Source organism: Schistocerca nitens, chromosome 1 (assembly GCF_023898315.1).
Source record: "Schistocerca nitens isolate TAMUIC-IGC-003100 chromosome 1, iqSchNite1.1, whole genome shotgun sequence".
NCBI classification, from domain to species: Eukaryota; Metazoa; Arthropoda; class Insecta; order Orthoptera; family Acrididae; genus Schistocerca; species Schistocerca nitens.
The window spans coordinates 395080064-395101550 of NC_064614.1; the positions used below are offsets into that span (position 1 = coordinate 395080064).

Genomic DNA, 21487 nt, shown 5'->3' on the forward strand with positions numbered 1-21487 from the left:
ACTATGACAGCATTTAAAAATTTTTCAATTTGGTCAATGTTTACATAAAATCAAATTTTGTTGGCTCTGGAAGCCTTTAGACAGGCAACCTGCAACTGGAATCAGTCATTGTTTTAGATGCTTAGTAATACAGATTATTCTGCTTAGTAAAGGTTCATTTTATACATGGTTTTTAATGGTAAATTTTGTGTTCAAACTGATAAAACCTTAGAGATGGCCATTATTGTTAACATCATCACTACTACTTGTGGTAACAAGTCCCACACAATACAACACAGTATGCATAAGGCAAGAGTGTAACACTATGCCTGCTCTATTATGTTCAAGTGATGAAAATGAAACAATGACGCACTATAACGTTAATATATGCAAAATAAAAGTAGCTTACCTAATGCTTCATGCCATACACTTGTAAATACAACAGGCTTGATGCAAGCCTGTAACACAATTAAGGCTCGAGCAAAGTCTCTAGCATTTACACATGCACTAACAGCTGTTATCCATGGCTTCCGTAAAAGTGGCCAGTTGGGATGCATAAAAGACGATTGAATACTTGACTCCAGCTGCAATACAGTCTGTCTTAGTGTGCTTACAAGAAGAGCTCTTGTACCTGTAACACAGAAAATTTCTCCATTCACTGAATTGTTTTCTGTTATCATAACATAATATGAAATAGCATAGGCTATGAGACAGCAGAGCTATAAGTAGCTAGAAAGTAAGAATCAATACATCAATGGAATATTTTAACACTGTTTCAAGTATGCTTCCTCCCTCCGTTGCATTGTACTCATACTGATGTTCAGAAAAGAGCAAATTCACAACCAATGGGAACACACACAAATTCCATCAGAAAAAATATAAATAAATCTAGACACATTGCCAACTACAATTTATGCAAACAGGTCTGTAGAAAAATAATTTAATAGCCATTCATATTATAAAGAGTTTCATGTAAGTTGAAAATGGCATCCATGTCAAATGCATTGGTTACCTTTGGTTAACTACTTATGTCACACTCATACTCAAATTACTGTGGACTGTCCTTTAAATTTAGCACTAGTATAAGCTGCAAACTTTTGCCATTTTCAGCTTGAGTCAAATGATGTATACCGTATTTACTCGAATCTAAGCCGCACTCGAATCTAAGCCGCACCTGAAAAATGAGACTTGAAATCAAGGAAAAAAAATTTTCCCGAATCTAAGCCGCACCTGAAATTTGAGACTCTAAATTCAAGGGGAGAGAAAAGTTTTAGACCGCACCTCCAAATTGAAACAAAGTTGGTCAATTTTAATATGAGACACAATTTAGGTCGAATGAATGACGATATAGCTACAGTAGTTTGGTTCGAGTCGTAAGCTTAGCAGTTAAGGTTTACCAGGTAGCCATTGCTATGCGTCAGTCGCTACGTCCGTATTTATACGGGTACCCTTCCTTTTTCACGTGCTTCATCTGGTTTGAATTTATTGCTTATTTTTCTTTGATCTCGTAAGTGCCGTTCTCTTTGTTATAGGTGTTTATGTCACTAAGCTGAAAATGCATTACTGTACTGTGTCATGCATTGTTTGTCGCATTCTGATAATGAGTGTTTACGGCCTGTCGCCGCTCGCGGCATGGCTTGCTTTTGTGCGCGCTACCGCCGCTTACAATGGCAAGAGACTGCTATTTGTTGTTACTTACACTGCTGCTTTCTTTGATAATGATCAACAAGAACCTAATAATAGACTGCGTATGATAGAAGATGTTCTGAACGAGAGTTAAGCGAAAATTTTTCTCCGTCTGAAAATCTTTGCCGATGCCTCTTTAGCACATTACATTCTGCACAGAAATTAGTCATCTTAGATTTAAAAATCTAGTCAATTGGCGTGCTTCATTTCTGACTGTATCACTATTAGGCATAAGAATAATACAAATATAAACATGACAAGATATGTATATTCTTCCGCATTTGCTGTTGTCTCACTATAGTTTCATAGTTTATTAGGCAGACAGGATTTAAACGAGATAGCAGCAAACACGAAAGAATACATGGCAAAATGTTGATATTCGTATTATGCTTATGGTGAAGAGAATACTGCATGTGATTCACAATTCATAAAAGTTCTTATTAGCAACCATCTCTTCTCACAGGTAGGAAAAAAATTCAGAATGTAGAGTTGGCCATATTGACAAAAACCCCAAATAGTCTTGCCAGTCAGATTTTCGTAGTACATTGAAATGCTGCTACATTCAAAGATGAACAATACGGAATTTGTATTTACTTCGTTGAATAATGTATGAAATTTATTTACTGACGCAGAGGTTTTGGCTACAGAATTTATCTTTGTGCCTGCAAAGCAAGCCTGTGTAGCGCCACATATATTCGACGGCAGAAGTTAGTTGTGGCAGCACCTACCAACATTTTTCAGAACTTCCGCTTACTTTGCACTCGATTCTAAGCCGCAGGCAGATTTTTTTATTACAAAAACCGGAAAAAAAGTGTGGCTTAGATTCGAGTAAATACGGTATCTTTGATAGACATCCTGGTAACTGTCCAATAGTGACAAACAGGCTCTTTCACATTTTCAATGTCTACATGTTAATGTGGGGAGAAAGAGAAAAAGAACTCATTTTCTTTTTGACAGCTATGCTAGTGAGCAAATTAAGAGGAATAAAAATGGGACTGGTATTTCCAATTTTCATTTCATTATGAAAATATCAAGTCTTGGGCACTATTGATGCTAAACTGAGTGTACTGTTAATTCTTTTCATAGGATTTACACATTCACAAAGCAAAAATATGATTATGAACATCTTAAAAGCACAATCATATTACAATACCAACATCAAAAGGTTGTCATGTATCAAAGGACTAATAAACAGAAGCAACTGAAACAGAAACTGATGTGAGAATGTCTCCTGAGATTATGGTCACTATTACAAACTAAACCAGGAACCCCTGCCCAACTCCAATTTCTTAAAGAATCCAACTCCCAAGCATAAATCAGCTTTAAAAATGAGTTAATGTGTTAAATATTTGACATTAAGCATGTAAAACCTTTATGCTTGATGATGCAAAAACCTAATTGTGTTGGTTTCATTAGTTTTGGAGTTAAAAAGAAAGTCAAAACCAAAACTGGTACTGTACAGTGGTATATGTGAACAGCCTGCAAAAAATATTAAATTAAAACAAGCTTAGGACATGAACAATGAACATTTAGTGACAAACAGCTTTTCTTTCATTATTTTTTGGGACCGTGTTTGAAGGAAGTTTAGGAAAGTTATGAAATTATGTTTAAAGTTTGAAAAAGTCACTATGTGCTCTCATTAACAAGCACTGGATGAGTATAGTCTTGGTGATTTGCACTCGGTGTTAAGAAAAGCTGGTATTTCATGCATTTTAATGTTTGTGATATCGTGTCTACTGAACTATGTGTCATACAAGAATATAATTTTGCAGTTATATGCAGAGGCACATACGGATACTGTCAGCAAAATGTTTGTGATTAGAGTTAATAATGCACATTGGGTCACTGTAAAATTAAGACAGTGAGCAGGCATTTCCCCACTTTCTCTACTGCATGACCTCACAAAAAGCAACTACGTGGCATTTCAGAAAGTTAGACTGGCCCACTTGTAGCTCACCTAATGAATCGCTCACAACACACAGCACGAGCAGACCTATTTCGAGTGCTCTATATTTGTATCAATATCTTAGGATAATGACATAGTGTTATCAACATGTATATGATAATGACATAATGTCATCAACATGAATACTCCCCACTTAATATAAATTTGTATAATGTTTTCTTTTTTATTGTAAAATTAACAATATATAAAATTCCAAATGTGTGCTATTGTACTACACTAACATTCATATGATTTATATATACATTGTTATGAGAATATAACCATCTTTATACCGTAATTGAACTCTTGGGTTGGGGACAGCGGTTGGTGGGGTGTTTAGTTTCCACAATTATTTTTAATAGTGCACACTGAATACAAATAGGAGTGGCTAATAGCACAAATGCAAGAATAGCATGTGGACAGATTCTTTGTAAATCTCTGCACACTGTTCTACATTACTACAGGGGAAACTGATTCTTAATCATCCTGTACAGCAGCTGGATCATTCTTTTGGGAAAGGTGATTTCCTCCACCATGAGAGCTGCTCCCTTTCTTTTTAGACAGACAGACTTTGGGTAGGTGTCAATATGTTTGATGGAATAGGACTCATGATATTCAAATCTAGAACAATAATCTGTTGTAATATATTGCTTTACTTGGGAGCCAATTTAACCTTTTAGGCCGCTTCAGATGTTGGGAGAATTGAGGCTGGATTGATGCATTTGATACCTTCAAGCTGTGAAAATATTCCTGTCATTGATAGTGGAGACAATGAAATCGACAAAGTCAAATACATACTGATAGCATTTTACACTTGAAGCAGGCTCTTCAGTGTGGTAGACAGCTGACAGCTCCACCAGTTGTTCTTTTTTAAAAAATAGCTCATTTAATAACTGCAAATAAATCCTCACTTAACAAACAGAAAATTACACCTTTGTCTACTCACAAAAGAGATTTCAACAGGAAATGATGGAGAGGCACAGTCTGTCTGTAAATTGAAAAGCAAGCAGCACTCATGGTGGGGGAAATTGTCTTTCCCAGAAGAATACTATGACTTAAGAATTAACTTCCCTCTAGCATTGCAGAAAAGTGTGCAGAGATTTATGAAGATTCTGACCACATGCATTTCTTGCCACTAGTATTATTAGCAACTCATGTCTGTATTCCCTGCAGTGTTAACACACTTGTGGAAAATGAAAACCCTGGGGATATCTGCACATTGTGTCACTGGTGATTCATAAGGTGAGCATAAGGATCAGTATAACTTTGAGAAACATCCTGTAGTTGCTTTTTGTGATGTAGTGTCGTAGAAAAAATGGGGAATTTCCAACTTGCTCTTCATTTTACAGACCTATGGAGGAGAGAAATGAATGACCAGTCTGGCAACACATCATCCTTTACGATTCTAACCTCTACCCCTACTTAACCAAACTGTTACACCTCCAGAACACAACTTACCCTTTAATATGATTCTACTGCATTTAAGTTTGGCACAGACATTTACTCTTCATTCTTAACCTGTGTTATTTAACAATTTACATTAATTTTATATAATTAAAAAGACTACTTTTAATAACGTGTGGCTTTTTCATTTCCTGCAATGTGGAAGGTATTAGCCTAGAGAAAAAAATGAATAGGTCCTTAATCACAGGAAATTTTATATAATTTAATTTTACACTGGGAAACATTTACTCTAGAGATAGTCAAGAAAAGCGTTAAAAAGTTGCCTTTAAATGCCCCGACCCCCCACCCACCCCACTACCACATCCATGCTCAGACCCCACCAGTCAGGATTTCTATTATGTTATTCATTACATTCCCCCGTACCACTACACAAAAATTTGTGACTACATGAATTTTTTCACCTAATTTTTTTCCTTTGTCAACTGGACTTGAGACCACTCACTGAATATCAGAAATGTTTAGTTGCTGACAGGCACACACAAAAGAAAATAAAAACTTGCTAGTTTTTGGAATTAATCTTTATTTGAGCTGGAGTACAAACGCATGTACGCGCACACACACTTCCGCTGATCAAGTGTACAGTGCTTTACGCACAACGCTATATCATTTCATAACTAGAGCGGGACCAATGCGCACACAGACAACCAGTATTCCATATTATCATTCCTTCATTTTACTCTGGTTCCCAAAATTATCTGTTTGTTCCTATCCTACTTTGTCTTTCTTTTAATCCAATTTCATTTATTTTTACATTTTGTTGATGTCTTTCCTCTTTGAAATGATAATTAAATGGACACCCTAGCTGCAAACAGGCGTTGATGTACTTCATTGGGGACATGTTGAAAATGTGTGACCTGACCGGGACTCGAACCCGGGATCTCCTGCTTACATGGCAGACGCTCTATCCGTCTGAGCCACCACGGGCACAGAGGATAGTGCGTCCGCAGGGACTTATCCCTTGCACGCTCCCCGTGAGATCCACATTCCCAACGTGTCCACACCACTACTCTTTATTTTTTCTTTTGCATGATGATCTGTTTTCTGGGTTTAATTCTTATTTGTTTTGCCATTTTTGCATGTTTGATGTTGATGCATCTTTTACATATTTCTCCTTCTAATTGTATCCCATTCACACCTCTTGTCTTTCTTTGCTTCAAGTTTACTTCTTTGGATCCCCCAATCTAATATCACATGCTAATACCATTGTTCATAAGGTAAACATGGCCTCTCACCTGCCACTATGCAGAGTTTTTCGTGTCTATTAAGTTTTTTAAAAATTCTAGGAAAGAATTAACCACTGAAATTTCTGGTTAACAACACCTCACAATTTTCTATTACGTAAGTTCAGTTCATTCAGTCACTTGCTCACACCCAGCTCATCTACTGAAATATTTCATCAGTCAACTTTTGTAATAATCAGTTTTTCTCACTAGGCAACTTCTTGTAACTTAATGCATAAGACTGAAAACTAGTACTTCACACTGCTATCCTTGATCTGACTGGCATCATGGCAAAAATGTTTAACCAAATGCCAATTTTTCCACATATTATTCTGCTACAACCATACTTAATGCAACACTGGCAAGGTTCTTATCTGCTCAATAAGACACAATTAAATGCTTCAGTTAGAGCAGCCAACTGTAATTTGTTCTTCGACTGCCCCCTATCTCCCACCCAATAACCTTCCTCAAACTTCGGCAAAAAGGAGTGTTATCACCTTATGATATGAGGTGATGAGTACAGTCTGATCTAGTAAAGACAGGATTAAAAGAGTTTCCAGAAAACCATGTAATGCTGTGATAGCAAAGGGCACTGCAGATACAACGCAGTGAACCACTTCAGCAAATGAAATAATTTAAGTTAGGTGAAAAATCAGCAATGACACTTAAAGCTTCAGTTTACTAAGACTCTCAGGAAACACTACTGACTAATGCTCACATATAGAATTGGGACATAATAAGAGACTTCAAAATAACAGGTGTACAAGTACAAAATGCAGATTTCAGACAACAGATGTTGCACCAATGCAGTTTGTGCTATAAACATTTGACACTGTGCCATTTTGTTGTGTCATCAACAAGTGTCAGACGTGCACAAGTGATAAATTGAAAAAGTATGAGTATAGTGTTGCGTTGTCTTGTTCAATATGTCGAAATTTATAAAGAAAACAGAGCACTATTAATATTTTGTTTTCATTTGAAGAGAACTGTTGCTGAATCATATTGATTACTTCGAGAATTTCATGGTGAACTTGCTCCATCACAAGATGTGTGAAAGATGATTTCAGCATTTCAAAATGGTGACTACGATGTTGCAGACAAGGAACATAAGATGTGGAATTGGAAGCACTGTTGAGTGTAGATGATTCACAAACACAAAAACAAATTGCCAACCAATTTGGTGTTAGTCAACAAGATGTTTCCAATCGGCTGTGAGGGATGGGAAAGATTCAAAAGACTGGTAAATGGGTAGCACATGAGTTTAACGACAGGCAAACAGAAAAGTACAAAACACATATGACATTTTGCTCGCGTGGTCTATTATGAGCTGTCAAAACCTTGGGAAACAGTTAATACTACACATTACCAACAACAATCAACTGATATGAACTGTTCGCTGCTTGAAGAAAGGCCACAATACTGAAACAGGCAACACAAAGTCATTTCTCTTCATGACAATGCTACTTCACATATGATAAAACCAGTTCGCACCAAAGAAGCACTTAGCTGCCAAGTTCTACCCCACACAGCTTACTCACCACACTTCGCTCCTTCCGATTACCACTTGTATGCATTGACGGGTCTCGCACTTGCTTAGCAGCACTTTGGTTTGTACAAAGATGTGAAAGAAAGGGTCAATGAACGGTTCACAGCAAAAGGGGAAAATTTTTACTGGCATGAAATTCATGAACTGCCCAAAATATGGGGAAAATGTATAACAAACAATGGTGCATACTTTGAGTAAAGCATTATTTATCATTATTCTGCATTTACATGTTTTTTAGACAAAAAATCAGCATTTCAAGCTTGTACACCTGGTAAACCATACAGATTAACTTTCACAACATTAATTGACAAAGCAGTATCATCAAACAAAACTGAATGACATATGCAAGAACAGTTTGCCAATAAATTAGCAACACAATTTTCTTGTTCTGTACTGGGGGATATCATGGTGTTAAAAACTCAAAAATTTCAAGTGATCAAAGACTTGCAAGATCCAGAGTAAAAACAGAAATCTACACCTACATTCACATCTAAACAGATACTTCGCAAGCCACCGTATGGTGCATGGCGGAGGGTACCCTGTACCACTACTAGTCATATTCTTTCTTGTTCCAATAGCAAACAGAGTGAGGGGAAAATGAATTTCTACATATCTTCGCATGAGTCCTAATTTCTAGACTCCAATCTTCACGATCCTTACGCACAATGTACATTGGCAGCAGTAGAATCATTTGGCAGTCAGCTTCAAGTGCAGGTTCTCCAAATTTTCTCAATAGTGCTTTTCAAAAAGAATGTCGTCTTCCCTATGCAAACAATTTGACTGTGTCAAGCAAGACATTAGTAATACTTTATCTAAACATTACAGGTTTGTTCTTCCTACTCATCTGCATTAATTTACATTTTCCACATTTAGAGCTAGCTGCCATGCATCCCACCAACCAGAAATTTTGCCTAAGTCATTTTCTATCTTCCTACAGTCACTCAACTTCAACACCTTACCGTACACCACAGCATTATCAGCAAACAACCACTGATTGCTGCCTACCCTGTCTGCCAAATCATTTATGTATATAGAGGACAACAGCAGTCCTATCACGCTTCCCTGGGGCACTATTGACGATACCCTAGTCTCTGATGAACACTAGCCATCAAGGGCAACATACTGTGTTCTATTACTTAAGGAGGCGAGCCACTCACATATCTGTGAACTTATTCTATATGCTCATACATTTGTTAACAGTCTACAATAGGGCACTGTGTCAAGTGCTTTCCGGAAATCTAGAAATATGGACTCTGCCTGTTGCCCTTCCCCCATAGTTAGTAGAATGTCATGTGAGAAAAGCATAGGTTGAGTTTCACAAGAGTGATACTTTCTTTAACCATTCTGATTCTTGGACATAAGCTTCTCAGTTTCAACAAAGTTTATTATATTCAAACAGAGAATATGTTCACGGATTCGGCAGCAAGCTGATGTTAGAGATATTGGTCTGTAATTTTGCGGGTCCATTCTTTTACCCTCCTTATATATTAGAGTCAGCTATGCTTTCCTTGCATTTGCTTGGGACTTTGTGCTTGGTGGGACATTCACGATAAATGCAAGCTATGCAAGTCATAGAGTACTCTTTGAAAAACTGAATTAGAATTCCATCTGCACTTGGTGATTTATTTGCTTTCAAATCTTCTGGATGTTTTTTCTACACAAGGGATGCTTACTACTATGTCTGATGGTCAAATGATGGTATGTTTGCACAATTCTCCTGTGTGAACGATTCCTTTAACAAGAAATTCAAACATTCGGCGTTTGTTTAGCACTTTTCAACTGCCACACCAGACTTGTCAACAAGTGACTGAATGGAAGCCTTAGGCCAACTCAACAATTTTACATAGGACCATAATTTTCTCGGGTTCTCTTCCAGATCTTTTGCTAATATGTGGTAGTTGTTGTATGCTTCATGCATAGATCTTTCCAAAGACGCACAAATGTGTACTAACCTTTGCTTGTCGCCATTTGTGCGCTCTCTTTTGAACCCAGAGTGCAACAGCCTCTGCTTACCATGACGGGTCTTTTCCATCCTTTATCCATCTACTAGGCACATAGCTCCAGAGATTTACAATCTGCTTACAGTTTGCTCATAATTCCTCTACATCCATCTTACTGGAACTACTTGTAAGTGATATCGATTCACTGTCTTAAGTGAGATGCTAACAACTGCTTATCTGCTCTACCTAGCAGAAACATTCTCCTGGTGTTCTTGAATAATTTATTAACTTTTGCAACCATAGTTGGTATAATGACATCACAACCGCTAATCCCCTTTTCTATACTCACATTGTCAGTATGGTACGGTCTATTTGTAGCTACATGATCTAAGATATTTCCAATTCGTGTGGACTACTGTGCTAACTGCTCATGACAGTTTTTAAAACACATGTTCAAAAGTATTTCACATGACTGTCTGTCTGTGCCCCAATGCAATGAGTCCACAGACATCTCACTCTATAATCAGTAGATTAAAGTCGCCTCCAAGTAGTACTGCATGACCTGGGTATTTCCACACTACTTTGATTTGATTTATTATTGGTCCAGTTTTATCATATAGCACAAATTGTACAATTGATATTGTACAGGTCAAAGATAAATTGTACAATTGATATTGGACAGGTCAAAGATAAGTTACAATAATACATAGTATTAGCAATTAAAATTAGGTACCTATTACAATTAATTTTGTTACTTATTCAGAAATTCTCTGACAGAATAGAAACAGTGCTTTATTAGAAATGCCTTTAGTTTATCTTATTGTGTAGTATTACACCAATGTTAATTATGCTCCTCTGATGGTTGTTCTGTGATATTTTTGATGTATATTTGATTCCCTTCTGGTACTATAGTTGTGTACACTTTTGTTCTGTAGCAGTTTGCCTGTTTTCCGGAGGTAGTCCCTAGTGAACAAGATAGTTTCATAAATGAATAAACTTGGAACATTTAGAACATCAAGCTCAGTAAAATGGGATTTACAGGACTCTATCTTTTTAAGGCCACAAATTATTCTTAAAGCTCTTTTTTGCATTCTAAAAACCTTTACACTGTGAGTTGAGTATCCCCAGAAAATGATCCCATATCGGATTAGTGAGTGGAGCTGTGCATAGTATGCCTGCAGTACTGTAGTTTTGCTTGTTGTAGCCTTTAAAATTCTTAGGCCATAGCACACAGATGATAGTTTTCTACACAAGTTATTTATATGTGTGTCCCACTTTAAGTCTTGCTGAACCCAAAGACCCAAGAAATTTGTGACACTTACATTTTCTAGGGGATCATTTTTTAATTGAACTTGAATAGACATTTGATTAGTTGGAGGAATTAAATGAAAATTGACACACACAGTTTTTTCAGTATTTATAATGAGTTGGTTTTTTGTGAACCACTTAGAAAGTCTTTTCATAGAACTTTCTGCTGTGGACCGCAAAGTTTCTGGACTGGATCCAGTGAGTAATATGCTGGTGTCATCAGCAAACAGGATAGTTTTTGTGGGACTCATATATTCAACTAAGTCGTCCACATAAATCAAGAAGAGTATTGGACCTGAGATTGAGCCCTGTGGTACACCATATTTTATTGGTGATTTCCTAGAAAGAGAGGAGATGTTTCTTATTTTATTCATTTTGTTGAATTCATACTGAAGTGATACTTTCTGCCTGCGGTTTTTTAGGTATGAACACAACCAGCTATGTGCTACACCTCTTACTCCTCGTGTTTCTACTTTTTCGAGCCGAATGTTATGGTCCAGTACGTCGAAGGCTTTTGATAGATCTAAAAAAATACCTGCTGCTAATTTATGTTGATCAAGGGATTTTAAAATGCAGTTCAAGAATTCGAAAATTGCTGTCTGTGTAGATTTAGACTTTCTAAAACCATGTTGTTGTACTGTAAGAGGTGCATATTTATTTATGAAACTTAAAAGCCTGTCATAGAAGAGTTTTTCTAGGATTTTTGAGAAGGAACTTAACTGTGACACATGTCAGTAGTTTGATATTTTTTTCAGAAGAATCTTTTTTTAGCAGTGGTGAAACTTTTGCAATTTTAAAAATATCTGGTAATACACCAGTTTTTAAAGAGAGGTTGAAAGTTTTTGCCAAGGGGTTTGCTATGTGGTGAGCACATGCTTTTAATATGAAATCAGGTACTTCATCAAGACCACTCGACATTTTATTGCTTGATGATTTAATTTTACTTATAATTTCATTGGGGTTTGTTTCATACACATACATAGAAGCAGTCGAGATCACTGACTTGCTGCAGAAACTTGGGACTGGTCCTTGACAGTGTACTTGAATGAGGTCTTCAGCTAGTGAGGTGAAGTATTCATTGAATTTTTCCACAACTGAATTTGGGTCTGTGACTTTTGAGCCTTCTAGTGTTACTGATGCATCCTTTTTCTTTGGTACTGAACTACAAGTTTCTTGTTTTACAACTCTCCACGTGGATCTCATTTTGTTAGATGAGTTTCTTATCAAAGTGTCATTCCACATAATTTTTGCCTCTTTGACTACTCTACCATAGATTCTTTTGTAGGCTTTTGAATAATCTGCGAATTCTTGGGTTACTCTATATTTCTTACAAGAGTACTGCAGAAATCTGTTTCTCTCACTGGAAATTTTTATGCCTTTAGTTACCCATTGCTTATTATTGTTAGGTTTTACTGTTTTTACTACTTTTGGAAATGCTACATTAAAATAGTGAAGAAAGATGCTCTGAAAACTCATGTACAAGCTATCAACATTGTTCTGAGTGGCGATGCTTTCCCAGTTTTCCTTCGTCAGCAAGAGATTAAAAATTCTAATGTTATCTTCAGAAAAGGTTCTTTTTTCAACTACTTTTCCGGAACTGCTACTACTTGTTGGCATTTCTATACACAGCAGCTGTGCCTCATGATCACTATAACCCATGCTCAGTACTCTGCTTGTGAATCTGTAAGTTGTTCCTGAGATGAATATTTTGCAGACTTTCCTTGAATGGTTCTGGAACTGTCACAGCGGAATTGAATGCTCGATAAAGACATCAAACAATTAACACGGTTACAGCTACACCTGTTACATACGACCAGACAACTTCACTGTCACATTCAACTTCAACCTCAACAGAGAGAATATTTTTGTCAACTGCAATAAACAGTCCCTCTCCTATGGCCTCTAATCTCTCTCTCTGATATATGTTCCACAGCTTGCTAAATATCTCAGAGCTTTCCATTTCAGGTTTCAGCCGGCTCCCAGTCCTAAGAATAATTTGAGTGCGAAAACTTTCCCGGATGGCAATAAATTCGGGCACTTTATTACGAATACTTCAACAGTTTACTGTTAAAAATTCAACAGCTGTAAGTTCAGGAACTTTATTATGAATACTTCAATAGTTCACTGACAAAATTTTGACTGTGAAAATGATTTACTCCAAACGCCATCTTTCTTCCCTTGCTGCACATCGGCTGATGGGTGTCCAGAGCACCTCAAACTACTGTCTAGCCCAAAATAACCTAATGTGCCTTAAACAAGTACTCTGCTACCTGAGTAGCTGCTACCTTTGTGTAGTGCAACCTTCATCTATCAAGAAGTGGAGTCTTACAAATCCCCACACGATAACGCAAGTCTAGAAATCTGCAGCCAAGAGCCTCCATTTCGCTCCAAATCAAATGACCCGATCAACTCTGGGAACAAAGCTGCAAATTCTGAGCTCTGCTTGAACCACGTGTGCGAGGCTAATAGTTTTCACCACCTCCACCAAACACTTGTATGAACTGAGGATGGCTTCAGAACACATGTGACAGGCATTGTTGGTGTTGACATAAGCCACCATTTGCAGATGACTGCTTCCAGCATGTTTGATAGCTGCAGGCAAGGCCACGTCCACATCTCAGATGCCCCCCGGCAGACGTACAGAGTGCACCTGGGTTTCTTTCCAGTGCCGAATGCTATCTGGCTAATGGTCTTCATAGTGCACCTAACTTTGTTGGAGCTCCTCAAAACACTGATAAGGCAACAAAATCAGTAATGTATATTCTGAGAATTCACTGAAGAATATGGAACTTCAGTAGAAAAATTTTGAACCAAGTACAGCAACTTAAAAAATGAAGATTACATCAACATATACAAAAGAGCGAATTATTTACCGAAGATATTTAGGTAAACAGAAAAAGATGTTCGGAATAAGGAGAAAACAAAATCAAATGAAATCTCAGTTGAAGTAAGATGACTATTAAAGAAAAAGCTACAATTTTAAGAAAATAATGCAGAAAAACTTATGCTGGGTAGACACTATACTTTATCAGTTAAGACAATAGATGACATAGCAACAACATAGAGAAAATTTTACAAGCATTCAGGCATTCCTACAACTGTTTGTATCGTTCAAATCATATTTACAGCTTCCATTACATTTCATCAGGATAAGTGAAACAGGAAAATTCCTGACAGATTAAAACTAGTTGCCCGACCAAGACTGAAATCTTGCATTTTTAGAGAAATAATCACGTTTCTGGTCCTTTTAGTCTGTTACAAAGTTTCAAAACAGCAAAAAGTCTGCAGCAGTGTGAAAGATCCATTCAGTGATGGAAGAGTCAGACAAGGAGATTCCGTATCACCAAAGCCATTCTCAGCAGCTATGGTGAACGTTTTCTGACATGTAAACTGGAAAAAACAGAATGAATTCTTGCTAACAGGAGTTTGCCTAAGCCACCTTCAGTGTTCTGATAACATCATAGAGGAATATCTTAAAATATATCGAGCTCGTTTGAGTAATCTGGGATTGTAGGTTACGCTACAGGTGTACAACAGGTTGGGCATAGACTGATTACTTGAGTATTACTGTTCTGATTTGAATGGGGAGGGGGCAGAACTTATTAATTAAATGAAATTCAATTAATTAAACAAACTCATGCCCTTTGTTACTATTTTCCAATGCATTACTTTAATCAGTTCATAATAATATCACTGTTCCAGCCTGGATTTTCCACTGTTTGATCATGTCACTACTGCTTACAGGCCAGTGAACTAATATATCTGATACGTTGCCAACCTAAAATTTCATTTGTAGCAGATGGCAAAAACCAATGCACATCTTTTTCACAAGAGCTCAGCACATATGCACCTAGCCTGAAGAGGTTCTATTTTAACACAAAAATAATTATACCATTAGCATGTGAAATGGCATTTTAAGCAACAGTATTGTTGAAACTTCCTATCAGATTAAATCTCTGCAGACCAAGTCTTGAAACTAAAACCCTGCCTTTCGAGAGCAATGCTTTTACAGACTGAAATGTACAAGCACGACTCATGACCCGTCTCACAGCTTTAGCTCCGCCACATCTCTCTCCTACCTTTAAAAACTTCACAGAAGCTCTCATGCCTACCTTACTGGACAAGCACTCCAGGAAGAAAGGATATAGCAGAGAAATGTCAGGAAGTTGCAAAAGAGGGCCACACTATGCTGAAGAGTGAAAGATTCTTTATGGAGTCATTATTGTTAGCTGAAGCCCACATTCTAACACGAAAATTAAATAGATTTCAATTTCTTACAGCGACCCACATAAAATACTACACTGGCATTTAGAAATAAAATGAGTGTGTTTTCTCCTAAATTTTAGAACTGTTGAAATTATTAGCTGGCCCACGTTATTCATTTAGACTATGTGTAAAGGTTATTTCTACCCACAAATTGTTAATGAAATAATTAATGTCTTAATGTTGCAATACTAATTCATTAATATACGACTTTTCGTTACATTTGACTGCCCGCACCACAGCAGTCTTACCATCCTGTATCATCTGCAACAGCACACACACTCTGATGCGTAATGTAATCAGTATGTGTGTCTTACCAGTTTTGACTTACAGCAGTGAGACATAAATTGTTTAGATTACAACCAACTCAAACCACCACATATCAGATGCGATGGAGTAGTTTTAGGGAATATACCTATGCAAAGCCTATTATGACACCATGATATGACTCATGTTTTGCGATTAATGTTAGTACTATTTGGAGAAATCACATGAAAATTTGCTGAGTACACTGAATTCAGTGAGACATCCCATGTTAGTGTGTTTGCTTTTAAGCAACTCAGTAAATTATAAGTGAATTTAAGGTGTCAGAACTACATATTATCTACAACAGATATTTAGTTTCAACCCATTGAGACAGTGAACTACAGTAGTAAGTTAGTGATACAAACTGTGCATGCAGTCAGTCTTTTCATGCATTAAGTTAGACAACTGAAATTATAACATACTGATAAATTGGGTATATAAACAATTAAGTCACAGAACTAGTTGAAAAGTTTTTGTATTTAGGCAGTTAATGAAAACAATTGAATGGACAGCAACATAAATAACAGAGAGCAAGAGAGGCCTGGAGCACTTTTGATAAACTACACAGTTTCTCAAAAATAAGTTCCCAATGAGTCTGAAACAGGGCATTTACAATCAGCATGTGTTATCAATGTCAACTTAAGGCAAGTGAGACATACACTTTTATTTAGAAAATCTTAAAAAAATTGATGGGTATTACTAAGGGAGTCAATAAAACAAATACAAGATGATTGGTGTATGAAGGAAGTATCACATTAGATTCCAACCCAGTAGTGAGTGTTAAAATGTTTCTGTTCATCTGACAACGATGAATGGTTAGAAACATACACGTTTTAAATGATACAAAGAAAACATACAAATATTTTGGAAATCATTTTGCAGCTTCATAGAAAATGAATGTGGGAAATAACTCATACAGTACAGTTCATAACTGAAGATGGTGTGAAAACAATATGCTTCAATACATATCCTGTTTCACTACACATTTAGCCCAAGTGATTAAAATGTACTTACCATAAAGTGAACCAATCCATTTGAATTCAGATGCTGGTGTCAATGAAAATTTATGGGATAAATGCCTCCTCTTATCCCTTTCTTCATTGCGCTGATGTTTATTTAGTGCAGCAATATTTGTACTATACTGATTTGTGTAGCTCTTGAATGTATTTTCCATCCCAAGCTTGAACATATAGGTGCCTAAGACATAAACTTTAATGAGGCAATATGCAAAAGAGCAATTAAACATGTTAATGTGATACGTTTGTAGACATTTTCAAATTAAATAGTTTCAACCTTCAACCTCAATGCATTTGGGATAAGAACTTTAAATGTGAATTATGTTAAAATTTACTGCTAATCTTAGTCTCTTCCCACCAAAATGTTTGAAGACAGTTGGAGGATGCTTTACTGTGTTGCCAGGTAACATCTAAAATAATCATCTTTGAAGTTGTTATCCCTGTTTTGACACCTGCCACCCTTTCCACTTGCTGTACATCCTATCCCAGAAAGTGAATGTCTTCACAAATAGACCAACAATCACAACAACAGCACAATGTATTATAATAACAGCCTTGTCTGGAAATATGTCACCCAAGTCAAATGTGTCTCTCCCTAAATGATAACATCTCAAAATTAATGTTCACTACCCAGTTTGGTTGAAGGAAGATTAAGGTTTAATGTTTCAATGACAACCAGTTCATTAGAGGTGGATCACAAGCTTGGGTTGGGGAAGTATATGGAAGGTACTTTTAAAGGAAGCCACTGTTATTTGATGTAGGAAAACAAAGGAAAACTTAACTTTGAATAAGACGGGGATCTAAACCACCATCCTCCTAAACAGCAGTCGAGTGCCTTGCCCCTACTCCACAATGCTTGATCAAATTGGACTCCCCCTTCCAAATTTAAATATAATTTTTTTTCTCCAAACATATTTTATAACATCAACGAGCTCACCTTCACATCTAAACTTAACATTCACTTCTAATTTAAATATATCACATTATACTTGATCTTCCTCTTCATCATAATTTTTCAACTTAGCTTTCAATGTTATACTTTTTCTTTTCACCTCTGATTACAAAAAACATACAAGAATCTTAAAAAGGCTAATGAAATACCTGTGGCTATCTGTTGTGCTTTCAGTCTTGTTATACGAGTCCCATCAGATGCTAGTTCCTTTTCAATTTCTTTTTGATCCCTCTGCAATTTTTCTAACTCTGCTTTTGTTAGACCAGCGGCACTACGTCTCTTCAAATCATCCATATTAAATGTGCGTGGTTGAAGGGAACCGGTTTTGGAACGTGTCACTATTGTATGTTTCTTTCCTGTAACAGAAGAAGATAAGTATATCTATGACAGGTAAAGGTATCATTACACTGTTTTTACTACATCGGCCTTATTGAAAAACTACTACAAATCCTAATAAATCACACCATGACACTGCTACATGAGAATCTCAAACAGTTAGGCTTTGTGTACAGTGTGCAGCAGCTAAATTGAGACCCTTTTCAACTTTAATTTTTCCACTACCTTCTTACATCTACAGCTAGTGTAACCTCATGATACAGTTAAGTAAACCCTTCAGCAAAACAGTTGTAAACACAAAATAGTTTCCGCTGACATAGATGAGACTGAAGCTGAAAAAAAATTCTGATGAAGAAGATGCTTCACTCCAATCAAACTCTTAAACGTAAACATCACTCACAAATTGGGCATCAGGCCTGTTACAACTGGCCGACTGCTGGCAGCAAAGCAGTACAAGGAGCAATCTACAATTATGCGACGTGATCTTCATGTTGCTAATCCCTCCAGCCATTGTTTCCAGTAGCAAAATCCTTGTGATGCCACTGTTTCTTTATTTGAGCAGCTCCTCATTTGGCCTCATAAGGCTGAGTGGACCCCATTCAAGATTTCCCTTCCTCAGAAGAATTCAAAGAGGTACCAGGAATTGAACCAGGGTCCTTCAGAACCAAAGGCAACAATGCTAATATTCAGCTTCAGAGGTGGTTCTCTAGCCAAACTCCAATTAAAATAATAAACTTCTTCAGTTATGAAAAATCAACAGTTTACTGCATTGTTAAGAATTTTTTTGTTGCTTAGCAGTCAAATTAAAATATCCATTGGCAAGAGAGATAAAAATTGTGTATGTGGTCTATGACCTCAGAACCACTAAAAAGCTTAAAATTGATTTGAAAGAGTGGTGGATTGTAATTAAAAAATTTGAATCAATATGAAGAGAAATGAAATGATCATACGGCATTATCAGCTGGGAAACCCCACCTGCATTGATCGGCCACCTGTTGCAAGTTTTTCTATTTGATGCCATTTCGGCAACATGTACGTCTGTGACAAAGAAGAGATGAGTTGTGGACTAATATAAAGAGAACTATGGACCATACTGAAAGTGTAACTAGCAATGCCAAGAGGTAACTAAACAGAGTTGCGCCTTGTAATTTGTTGCTGCATTTATTACAACATAGACAATAGTTAAATTTGTTGTGGATGCCAATGGTGAATCAGACAAACAACTGATCATTAGCTCACAATTAAGATGTTCCTTTTGTGGTGATGTCTAAGTATGCAGTTTGTGTTCACTTGCTTGGTGTAATTTCAAATTACAGAGACAACGTACTATCATTTTTTAAAGAATGGATATATTACAAAAGAAGATGTGTGCAAGTCTTACCGACAGTGGTAAGATCATAGATGGAAAATTGGAAAATGGTAGCCTCTGGCTTCTGGGAACCCACACATGGTCTGCGTTCCCGTGGAATGTGTGCCGACAATGGTAACATGTTTTACCCAAAGGATGTTTGGTTCCACAACAGCCCAAATCTACGCTCTTAAACTACAATAATTTTCCCATTGTCAACAGAGCTTGTGACAAGTGTAACAACTTCAATGTCATATCCTCCAAATGGGCATTATGGCAGCATTCTGAGAAATAACGAAGAACAAGTGAAACAGTCAAGTTGGGTTGGGTTCTTTGGGGAAGGAGACCAGACATCGAGGTCATCGGTCTCATCGGATTAGGGAAGGAAGTTGGCCGTGCCCTTTCAAAGGAGCCATCCCGGCATTTGTCTGGAGCAATTTAGGGAAATTAGGGAAAATCTAAATCAGGATGCCGGACGCGGGATTGAACTGTAGTCCTCCCGAATGCGAGTCCAGTGTCTAGCTTATTTTTAAGTTTCTTGTGTATTTAAAAAATACATCTGGATGCAAAACATATGTCCCAGTCTAGTTATCAACACCCTACACAAAACACCTACAAGATGAAATTAAAGGATTCATAATATTTGAATAAACATAGACAACTCTTTGAATAGATGCAGATGCCGCCTTAATCTGAGAGCTATTCCACACAAAAATCAATTCTAAGAATGAGAAATTAAGAATAAACTAATATATAAAATACTACAATGACTTGTAAGTCATGCAGATTGATAAAAATCCATTAACAAGATATTTTGTGAAATGAAATGCTTTGTCCTCCTTGCAGTGAAGACAACTCTGATGACAGACATTTTACATTTATTTCATTGTCGTGTATAACTGAACAAACATTAGCAAACTGCTACCTTCCCACATCCTTCATTAAAATATAAGTAAGTAAAAGTAGTATTCCAGAAGCCACATAACTTCATGGATTCTCAACTTGGAAAGAATTATAGCACACTTGAACTCAGGGTGTATATGACATGGGACAACCAGGAGATCCAGGTAAAGCCCGAGAAGTATTTCATCTGGTAGAAAACTGGCAAACACCCAGGAATTTTTCAATGTTTTAGTTTTTTGTTAAATTTTTGTAATTTTGACTGGTAAGAACCGATACTCTAACAAAGTATATTACTGTATCCTGCTACTGCAGAATAATACTTCAACAATAAAACATAAACGAGAGAAAAAAAAACAAAATAACTTAAATTGCAAAGAAAATGAGCCATATACAACGACACACACTGGACACACACTGCTCATGCAAGCGTCTGCCAACAGCAAAATGTATCAAAGGCCTTAGAAGCACTATGCAAAGCTTGATAACAACAAATTACCTCCGGTGAGCATGAAGTCACAACTGTTTACATTAGATTCATTTTAGCAGTTACAAGCGGGCTCATGTGCATGCGCAGTTGAGTCGTGTTTGAGTAGTAGATTCTCCCGCTTCTGGCTACAGGAATGTAGCTGTTGGATGTCCAAGCAGTCGCAGCAAGCAGTTAGATGCTACCGGGAAAAGGGGGTGCCAAATTCATATTCTTGAGGAAAAAAAAAACTTGTTTCACAAAGCACCTAGCATCCAGCGCATGTTGTCTATTGATTATTCATATGATTTTGAAACGCGTCCCTGTTGGTTTTTGAACATTTTTTAACATATTTTAAGTTGATTTCAGAATGAATCATAAGTTGATTTTTGAATGCGTGCCATAGTGTATGTGATGTGTCTGTCAGGAGAATCCTCATCCCAGACAAAAGGGGACCGGGCTGTACGAGCTGAGCGGAATAAAGCCGAACGGATGAATGCCAATGGCTGTCTGATTATTTGGTTGCTTTCGTTTGTGAATGATCAGCGTATTTATAATTACTAGCAAAATCTATAGATTCACACAACCAGAATGGAAATAAATGACTAACAGGAGGAACAGATGAGAAACGTTATATATTATCTTCTCGGTGTATCCAAGAAAATCAAATTTTGCCAGAAAATTTTTGGCCAGATCGCTACACTAGTAAAGACCAGTTGTACAGTCCCCGGCTAGCACCCGCTTAAGTTCTATTCTGGAAGTAACGTGGAAAAAATGTTGTAGCAACATGTAAAATGCCTAACCAGAGAATA

General features: G+C 36.9%; 1 protein-coding gene across 1 annotated transcript in view; it reads right to left on the reverse strand.

The window, feature by feature from the left end:
• LOC126249437 (nucleosome-remodeling factor subunit NURF301) overlaps positions 1-21487 on the reverse strand; it is a 320790-nt gene that overhangs the window by 240902 nt on the left and 58401 nt on the right. Inside the window, exons 8-10 of the mRNA XM_049951093.1 lie at positions 17775-17981; positions 16672-16854; positions 389-610 (exon numbers count right to left, since the gene is read on the reverse strand). Coding sequence (XP_049807050.1) covers positions 389-610; positions 16672-16854; positions 17775-17981 — 612 coding nt within the window. The remainder of the gene's footprint in view (positions 1-388; positions 611-16671; positions 16855-17774; positions 17982-21487) is intronic.